This window comes from Sinocyclocheilus rhinocerous, unplaced genomic scaffold (genome assembly GCF_001515625.1).
Source record: "Sinocyclocheilus rhinocerous isolate Xijiao unplaced genomic scaffold, SAMN03320098_v1.1 scaffold347, whole genome shotgun sequence".
NCBI lineage: Eukaryota > Metazoa > Chordata > Actinopteri > Cypriniformes > Cyprinidae > Sinocyclocheilus > Sinocyclocheilus rhinocerous.
This window is the reverse complement of record NW_015632719.1, coordinates 247512-257941: the sequence shown is the minus strand read 5'-3', so window position 1 is coordinate 257941 and position 10430 is coordinate 247512. Positions and strand designations below refer to the sequence as shown.

General features: G+C 40.6%; 1 protein-coding gene across 1 annotated transcript in view; it reads right to left on the bottom strand.

Annotated features, from left to right (window-relative positions):
• Positions 1-1959: 1959 nt before the first annotated feature.
• Positions 1960-10430, bottom strand: part of heatr5b (HEAT repeat containing 5B) — a 32114-nt gene continuing 23643 nt past the window's right edge. Inside the window, exons 22-31 of the mRNA XM_016555860.1 lie at positions 9139-9207; positions 6968-7147; positions 6631-6862; positions 4972-5172; positions 4767-4894; positions 4505-4682; positions 4076-4294; positions 3853-4004; positions 3442-3655; positions 1960-2581 (exon numbers count right to left, since the gene is read on the bottom strand). Coding sequence (XP_016411346.1) covers positions 2274-2581; positions 3442-3655; positions 3853-4004; positions 4076-4294; positions 4505-4682; positions 4767-4894; positions 4972-5172; positions 6631-6862; positions 6968-7147; positions 9139-9207 — 1881 coding nt within the window. The 3' untranslated portion in view covers positions 1960-2273. The remainder of the gene's footprint in view (positions 2582-3441; positions 3656-3852; positions 4005-4075; positions 4295-4504; positions 4683-4766; positions 4895-4971; positions 5173-6630; positions 6863-6967; positions 7148-9138; positions 9208-10430) is intronic.

Genomic DNA, 10430 nt, shown 5'->3' with positions numbered 1-10430 from the left:
ACCTGTCTGCTGTCTTTGACACTGTAAACCACCAGAGGTCAAAAGGCAGTGTAGAGATAAGGATAAGGCTTTCCTTGTCTTCCAAGGAAAACTGCACCACTCCAGACTCCCTCTGTGTGGGCTTTGAACCCCCTTGCTATGGGACATAATTTCCAGAATGCAGGAAGAGCAAAGCACTGCAGCAAGCCACCAACTCAGCAGAATAACCTCCCCTCCACTAAGTCCTGGGGAAAAATCTCCTTTGCCGCAGAAATCCCCAAATCCCTCTGACACTGAACTTAAGTGGCCAGTTTGCTGAACACCTGGCATTGGGCATTTGCTCCTTTCTGTCTAAGCCAGACTTGGTAAAATTGGATTCCTCTTTAAAAGGCAAGTATGGATCCCCTTTACCATTAGTTTGGAAAGGCACACACCTGAGTATATAAGGGCCCACAAATTACATTGCATTGTCAGGACAAAAACCAAGCCTTGAAGTCCAAGGAACTGCCTGTTGATCTCTGAGATCAAGTTGTGGCAAGGTATAAATCAGGCCATGGATATAAAATTATTTTCAAGGCTTTGATTAGAACCCAGTGGTCATTCTGAAAGATCACCAAAAGTCCTTTGCAGAGATGGGAGAACCTGTTGGACAGACAACCATCTCTGCAGCACTATTTAAATCAGGCCCTTATGGCAGAGTGGCTAGACAGAAGCCACTGATATCTAAAAAGCATATGACAGCTTGCTTAGAGTTTGTTAAACAGCAATTAAAGGATTCTGACAACATGTGGACAAATATTCTCTGCTCTAATGAGATGAAAATTTAACTCTTTTGTCGGCGGGGCATAGAGGACCTACAATAATGTACAGTATTTGAAAAATAATGTGTTTTTTGAACATTAAAGCATGTCAACATATTCTGTTACACCAAATACACAAAATAATGATCTTTAAAAAAGCATCATATGACCCCTTTAAAAAAAAAAAATCATCATCTCAGGATTGTGTCACAACACCTCCAAATTACAATATAATGAATACACAGATCATTTTGAATGACTGTCAGTGGAGAAAAGCCATATATTAAAATAATTTGTGCTTGGGAATCCTGAGCAGTGCATGCTAACAGGTAACATGGACCATTTCAGCAGAGAACACCCAACAGTATATTTTTGGTAACACTTTATTTTGATAGTCCACTTTAGACATTCTATTAACAGTAAGTAACTTTGCAACTACATGTCAACTAGCAGTTAGTAGAGTATTAGTAGACTGTCTGCTTAATATCTTCCAACACTTTCTTTGTCAACTTATTCTACTAACCCTAAACCTACCCTAACAGTCTACTCTGAGAGTTAGTAGACATGTAGTTACAAAGTTACTTATAGTTAATAGAATGTCTAAAGTGGACTATCGAAATAAAGTGTAACCATATTTTTTAGAAGGGTTCTTTATATGACCTTTATATGAGATCTTGGAGTCTGTAATTAAATCGGGTTATTTATGGAGCGCCATGTTCAGCACAAAACAAACTCAAGCAACACTTTTGTATTTTAGGTTTTATACCTGTTAGCTTAATTACATGAGAACAACTGTCCAGTCTGTTATGGAAAGTTCTGAAATATTGATCGATACATTATTTGTGGACAGACAAATGTCATATATTATATAGTTTTCCTTTAAGAATAACAGGCAAAAAGCAGACATTACAATCAAGTTATTAAAAGCTCAAACAAATCCTCTAAAACATACAATAGACCCACACACTGCTAATACATTTAAAAAGAGATTCATGTTTGGTCTGTATACACTGACATTCACAGCACGAGGCAAGTAGTTTACACTTTGAATAATCTTGAACAGTAATTTAAAACAACGCTCATAAATTACCAAAATCATAAGTATAATTTAAAAAAAAAAAAAAAAAAAATTTTTTTTTAAATTATAATCAGATAATAATAATAATAATAAAAAGAAACACACATCAACATAGCAGGACAGTAAAAAAAAAAAAAACATGGGAATGTGGTCAAGGAAATATTCAGGTAAATAGGAATTTTTAATATTTCCACCGGTGTTATGTGAGCTTTGAAAAGGAAGTTCCTCATTTTGACCTTAGGTGCATTTCAAAAGTGCCCAAAAAAACAAACAAGATGCTTCTAACAGACCCGAAGCTTATGACAATGCCACTGTAAGCCTTTATTCACTTCATAAGGGTGACTGAATTCACTGGAAGAAACCAACACCCATATGACTCCGAAGCAGCGCTGTGGATGAACAGGTGTGTGCAGCGACTAGAAGAAGCTGGTCTTGAGTTTGATGGTGGGAGCCGCTTGTACAGTCGGCTGCTGCTGTCTCGCAGCGGTCTTGGCTTTACTGTTGGCTTGTCTGGATCTGATGGCCGCCTCGAGTCGGGTCTTGAGTTCTGGTGCCACCCCAATAACAGTCTTGAAGGCAGCAGGGTACAGAGGACCAGTGTGCATCAGGTTCTGGAGGGCAAACTCATGCAGGTCTTTAGAGGAGGTGGAGGCCGTGGAGAAGGTCGTATCATCCAACAGATATGAAACGAGGGTCGGGACCAGCAGAGCCAGTAACTGCACTCCTGTTTGAGACAGACCGGAAAGGAAGCTGGATCACAACTTAACATGAAGGTGCTCGGTATGAATGTTTTGTTGAGCATCACATCACATGTAGTATGATATAGTGAGAACATGCAGCTCAAACTTAAAGTCACCATGAAATTAAGCCATTTCGCTCGGATATACATCACAGTAGGGAAGAAAAGACTATCGCCACTTCTGTTTCATGCGACTTTGAGGAGGAAAAACAGCTCAATTTTATTCCGAGACTCAAACTGAGCAAAAATATGAATTTGGTGCAAATGCTGATATTTCTATGATGGAATTCTGATGCTTGTGCTGTAAATCAATGAGATGTGTATAACAGTAGAGCAGATACTGACATAAAATGATCTAAATATCAGGCGTCGCTCTATGTCTCCAATAATCTGTTTTAGTAAAATGAGATTGAAATGCTCCAAACATATAATGCAGTGATTGAGAGCTGAAGAAATAAAGGCTCCTCAGAAGATGTGACATGTAGAGGTCTACACGGAGGACCCGAGACCCGAGGCTATATTTTAAATGGTCAGCCGGGCCCAGGTCGGGTCCCAATCTACTACTTCGGGTCCCGGGTCTGTTTAACATTGTGTGTAATACCCGAGTCGATTGGACTCGGAGAACACCCGGCCGTTATCAGAGTCAGTCAGCGCTGTGCGTGTGCCGTTTTGTAACTTTCGATTTGTAAAATTAGCATGAGAAAAGTGTGAGTCGGTAATTTGTCTATAAATCTCAATTTCCAAAAAATTGACCCTTATGACTGGTTTTGTGCTCATGGGTCACATATGATACAGTAGCTTCATAGGGTTAATTGGCAAAATCATTGTCCCAACAAAGTGCTTACGGTTGTGTTCCTCTCCCATGGCCACAAGGCTCTCCAACACTTTAACTCCTTCCTGTACGGCCTGTAGCTCAGCAGGTGTGGACGGTCGACTGTGCTCAATGGCCTTCAGCTTCTCCACCAGCACCGGAGCCAGCGAGTGAATGTAGGGTGTGGAGAGACTGCGACACGAGTGCTGGAAGACAGACAGCAGCAGCTGATAACAGCGGGCCTGAGTCTGCAAAAACACACACAACAACAAGACATTACTCAGTGCTTTCATCAACACAACATCCTTCCTCAGACTTCATTCATCAACTCAGAATCTGCTACTCCTCAATGCATAAGCACTCTATAATTACTAATCCAGACACTGCTGTCACGGTGTCTGTTCTCCTTGTTTAATCCGTTTAATGCAGAGTTTGTGTAGCTCACCCAGGGATCAGCAGAGTCGAGTCCGTGTCTGAAGCGCTCGATGCAGCCTGTCTGCAGGACGGAGACGCCCACCAGAGCACCGCTGGCCGACAGCAGAAACAGTGTGACGGCCGTCAGCAAACTGACCTCATCCACGCTGACTCCGCACGCGTCTACAGGACAGAGAGAGTGTCAGAAACAGCCGAGCCGGTGATGCCAAACGCAGACACATGCGGCGTCTCACCTGGCTGTGAGTGCTGGAGGACGGTGGCCAGACTGCTCCTGACCAGCGCGCTCCACTGCGTCTGGCTCCTGGCTGCCAGCGGAGAGCTGAGGATGGTTTTGATGGCCTGCAGAGACGCAGACACCGGCGCAGGGACCGAGTTATCTGACGTCTTTACCGCGGTGTCTCTCAGCACACCAGTGATCAGGAAGAGCACCGTGGGCAAGATGGTCATGCTTCCTACAGCAAGAAACAAAACTAAATTTAGTTAAACTGGTTAATTTTATGCCACAAAACACGCACACACATTTTTTTTAACTGAAAATTGAGTGTTTACTATTGTCATTTTGCATTATCGACACACTATTTAATGCTGTAAAGCTGCTTTGACACAATCTGTATTGTTAAAAGCGCTATATAAATAAAGGTGACACACACAGTGATGCTAATGCTCAGCACAGGCAGTCATACACCACCACCTACTCTTGCTGCTCCTGATGTGCTCCAGATGCTCCTGGGCTGCACGGATGGTTTTCTGCACGACAGTCGTCACCTGCAGCTGCACGCTGGGTGGGTCGCGTGTCAATAACAGCCGGTGAAGCACGTTGAGCAGCTCCACAGCCAGCAGCTGCCACACAAACGCTGCGATTAGAATGCTTTACTATTGCCTGCAGTAAAACGCATGATAAAGATGTTGAGTAACTGCTCTGACCTGGTCCTCTGCGATGTGCGTCCGAGCGCTCGGTGAGTCCAGCAGCGTGCAGAGAGCATGCAGACACGACATCACATCCTCGATGGGCTCCTCGGCCCGAGGGAAACACAGGAACTCGATGCTGATGCCTGAAACATTACGAGAGACATTACAGCCCTTTGCATACTCTACAAGTCCAAATGAGTCACGTAGAGAAGGATTGTACCCAAAAGAAGGTGCAATCGGTCTTTCACTAGGCCATCAGTGCTGTTCCCCGGAGCAGAGACCACTACAGGTCCAGTGTCTTCAGCTGAACCGAAGCCTGTGCTGCTGAGCCACAGGGCCTCCGCGTGCAGCACAGACGCCCAGGAGCTACGGTAATGAAGCCTCGCTGTGTCTATGGTCTCAGGAGTGTAGAAAGCCCCTCCTGATGAACACATTGTGAAGAGTAACTGCGGTTATTGGCGTCCACTGAGCAAGTACAACAATAAATTCAACTGGTCCTGGAATTCAACCTTTTTAAGACCTGCACAATTAAGATTAATACCATATGTCCATCCAGAACAAACTCAATCTCAAATTAAATCATGCATCTCAGATTCTTTTCCTAATTAAACAGGCTAAGGCATATATTCAATGAGGACTTAATACTTCTCATCAGCATAACTGCCAGTTTAAAACACTCAATGTTTTATTCAATATATACATAAGTACTGAAATGGTTTCATGTATCAAAATTTGGGTAAACACTTCATTTTAAGGTGTCCTTGTTACTCATGTTACATATACTTACTATTATTACAACAAACAATTATGCATAATTACATGCAAGTAACCCTAAACCAAACCCTAACCATATAGTAAGTACATGTAGTTAATTAATATTACTCGGTACTTAAATGTATTATTACACTGTAACGAGGACACCTTGAAGTGTAACCAAAATTTGACTACAAAGGAATTAGAGGTCGAGCGGAGGCGTTTCATGTGCTTCAAGAAAGGCAATAAACATTATTTTGCCGATACTAATAAAAATCTAAATACTGAACACTTCAAAATAATGTCCTTAGTCTTTTTCTCCCTTTTAAGTATACAGAAGCTCAAAACACACCGGGACTCTTATTTTGAAATGTCTGTGTTACTACAAAATATGCATTCTTACAAGAGACACCATAAAATAAACATTGTCATAATCCAACAACAACAACAGTAGATCATAAGCAATCGCTTGGCATAAATGTGACCCTGGAGCACAAAAGCAGTCTTAAGTCGCTGGGGGTATATTTGTAGCAATAGCCAACAATACATTGTATGGGTCAAAATTATAGATTTTTCTTTTATGCCAAAAATCATTAGGATATTAAGTAAAGATCATGTTCCATGAAGATATTTTGTAAATTTCCTACCGTAAATATCAAAACTTAATTTTTGATTAGTAATATGCATTGCTAAGAACTTCATTTGAACAACTTTAAAGATGATTTTCTCAATATTTAGATTTTTTGCACCCTCAGATTCCAGATTTTCAAATAATTGTATCTCAGCCAAATATTGTCCTATCCTAACAAACCATACATCAATGGAAAGATTATTTATTCAGCTTTCAGATGATGCATAAATCCCAATTTAAAAAAATTGGCCCTTATGACTGGTTTTGTGGTCCAGTATTCACTGATTGTGAACTGCTCTGAAACTGTGAGCCTGTAGAATCAGAAACAGTGCCGCATTTTGACTTTTGAAGCATGCAGCGCTCACACTCATTCAATTATATAATGAAGTCTTTTGTTGTACCATAATGACTTTAAATTTGATCAAACTTAATATAAGACATCTGAAAGGTTTTTAAGGGCCTGCGGGGACCCTGGGCCTCTGGGTTTGACTTTACCTTCAGGCGGCAGCTGACTGGAGAACTCAGCCGGCAGAGTGAGCAGCGCATAGTCTCTCAACACCGCCAGCCACAGACGGCTGAGAGACGGCAGCTCCGGCTGAACTAACGTCATCAGGCTGTCTGGAGGAAGAACGTCTCCTTCATCTCCCTCATCCTCATCCTCACCCTGAGGAGGACGCGCCGGCTTGGACTGAGACTCCTTCTTTATGTTCATAGCCACGACGAACACCTAAAACCAGAGACAGTAAGTAATGCTGATAATAAACATTGGGAGGATCACTGTTCTTGGTAAACGTAGCTGCTGAAGGGGAACAGCTGTAAGCGTTTGACTCGCCTCGGCCCAAGCTTTCAGCACAGCGAGCTTCTCCATAGTAGTGGCGCTCTCACTGTACAGCTGGCTGGATGGGCTCTTGCCAGTCTGGACTTTGTCCAGAGAGGAGACCAAGAGGTTGTGGACGCGCCGCAGGTCATTGAGGTCACTGACAACACCGCTGCCTATCCATGTGCTGCACACCTGTACACCAATATCACTGTCAGACACTGAAGAACGCACTGAAGAAGAGGGATTTTTTTTACATTTAAAGGTTAATTACAACTAACAGATATCACCATACTTTCACCAGTTGATTAATCACAGCACATCAAGACATGCTTTGTATTACAAGTTGTTAGGTTTAAAAATGTAATTGAGGCATTATCGAATTTAATATGCACTCATTTGCATGAACGTCCAGAACAAATGTGATCATTGGATAAAGTCAGGTTCACAATTCTTGTCTCATTTTGGGCTTTTCCGAAGGGGATTTTGGATTTCTATTTTTATCACTCCATAAATCAGAAAATACTGTCAACAGCCAAAACAACACATTAGGGCTGTCAAAAAAATAAAAAATAAAGAAATAAATCGAATTTCGAATATTCGTCAATCAGAAAATACTGTCAACAGCCAAAACAACACATTAGGGCTGTCAAAAAAATAAATAAATAAATCGAATTTCGAATATTCGTTGAATTTAAAATAATGCAATAAAAATGCAAAAACGGTGCATTCGAATTTTAGTTGATGTTAGTTTCGAGATGCGATGACGATGTAAGTGTCGTTGCATTATAATGTTTTTGTTATCCTGGCCAGTTGAAGCCACTAGATGCTGCTGCGCTGTTCATTACAAATATTGTGGGAAAAGAGAAAATCAATGCGGAGAAGATCTTGTTTATGTCAAAACTGAAACCAAGCCGTTCACACAGAACACATATTTCGCGCATTTTCTAGAAGGATATTTATGTGTCGCACAAAAGAGAGAGACTTTATGGCGGGTTTTTCCCCATCCCACTGCAACTCGTGCTTTTAAATGAAAAATGTATTCTGTGTGATTGGCTTTCGGCCCTTTGTATTAAACTATGCATACATACATGATGCTGTTTTGTTTATAGTTGTTTAAGCAACTTAATTATAATTGGTTTATAAACATTATTTTAAACATTATGCACTTTTTTTCACAGATGGTCATGTTATCTTATGATTTGAATAAACGTGCATTAGTAATATTTTGCTCGATGCGCCCTCTTGTGGCCTCTGGAGAGAAGCAAAAAGATTTTCTTTATCCTAACTGAAATTATGCATTTTAAATTTGAATATAATTCGAATTTTGATAATATTTAAGTAGAATATTTGAATTTAGTTTTTGCTGCCATTTTGACAGTCCTACAACACATACAGTATTTAATCATGTTTTTAGGAATAAAATGACATATGCACAAATCCCTCTCTAAAAACCTTCAGAATATAGATTAACAATAATAAAAAAATAAAAAAAAAATTGGAATAAAACTGTACTGTACAACAAGTTTGGTGTATATAAGTGCTGCTGAAATTGAGATTTCTGACACATGAAAAAAAAAAAAAAGTACAATAAAATAAATACTTAAATGCATATTTTGGACGTTTTCTTTCCACTAGTCGGAAAGAAGACATGTTATGGACTCCATCCTTAGAAGTTTTTAAGTCTCAGTTGAAAACTCATCTTTTTACATTAGCTTTCGTAGAGGAAAGACCTTCGTAGAGAAACAACCCCGATGTGTAATGACCAGATAAAGGGTATTTGTCATCTGTGGGTTGGTTCATTAACTGGTTTATTCTTACTAATTATGTTAGATTTTATTGTTTTTAATCTTTGTATGTGCTTTCTTTTAAATTGTGAAGCACTTTGGGCAACAAAATTGCGTTAAAATGTGCTATACAAATAAATAAAAGTTGAAAAAAATACAAGATGGAAGCAAAATCTCAAAATTGACCATGCGGTCACTGGGGTGATACCCTTTCAAAAGGTACTAATATTAGGTATTAATATGTACCGTTTAGAGGTAAATTAGGCAAGAACCTACAAACCTTAGGGTACCGCCCCAGTGACACCTTCACACCTTTTTTCTGAGAGTGTTGGGTTGAACTTTGACTTGCTGAATCAAGGCTAGGTTGTGGTGTAGTCTAAAGATGGGCTGAATGTGTACCTGGCAGGCTTTGGCAGTGATGTCTGACGGTGTATCTGGGGAAAAGGCTGGTCGGAGTGCAGCACCAACCTGTGGTTTAAGAACATTAGATGAACTCAATGTCAGCATGAAATGACAATTCACCCCATCTATTTTCTAGATGCATGTTATAGATCTTATTGTGAACACTCATCCATGCATGTGTCACTTTTTAAAAATGCTTTTTGAGTTTGTAATGTTTATGCAAAATGTCCCAACAGGACCGACCGGTGAAAACAACAGACTTCTCTCTGATGACGTACGCAGGACTTCTCCAGTCACTTAAGTCTTCCCGTTCCTTTGCCTACACTTTGAGTGTTTTTTCTTTATCGATAAGCTAGATGCACATCATATGCAAGAATCTGTCAATACTTCTTTCATTGCAACTTTAAAATGTATATACAATGTAAGACAAGGAAATAATACCAAATAAAACCATCAAAGGGCATGGGTCTGATGTATGATGCGTGCCAGTGATAATCTCTGCAGCTCATTTCATTTGACATGCAACACACCACCAAATATAGCACTGAATACAATTATATTTAATTCTAATCTATTACTATTACTTGAACTGTACTGAATTACTATGACTAGCAAGGGGAAATATTTACCAAAAACATCTGCTGTATTTAAGTTTTCATGATAAATATTACGTGAGCAGAAAATACTGCTTAACCGACATGTTAATTTAAAGTATGTTTGTGTCTTAATGTGATTTCTAACACAAGAGGGACTACCGGTGCATTAACATGCCATATGTGACCCTGGACCACAAAACCAGTTTTAAAGGCACAATATGTAATTTTCGCCGCTGGAGGGCATGTATTCAAAATAAACAAAGAGACAAAGGCGTAGTTTGATGACACTGTGACTGAGTGTGGAATCATGGGAGTTGTGGTCTTCATCCCCACAGACGATGCAATCCGACGGGACTCGGGCAGAAATCATGTTCATGGATGAGCTAATGATTTATTAACATAGTAGAATGAAGCAGGGTGAGGCTGAAAGCCGTCGAAGCGAAACGAGGCCACTGAACGAGCGTGACACACGGCTCGAAAGCAGCGGAGCTTTTATTATGCCACAGTCGAACGCTTCCGCTGCTTCCGGTCGTGCGTATGTGGGGTAAAGCAGCGGAGCTTTTATTATGCCACAGTCGACCGCTTCCGCTGCTTCCGGTCGTGCGTATGTGGGGTAAAGCAGCGGAGCTTTTATTATGCCACAGTCGACCGCTTCCGCTGCTTCCGGTCGTGCGTATGTGGGGTAAAGCAGCG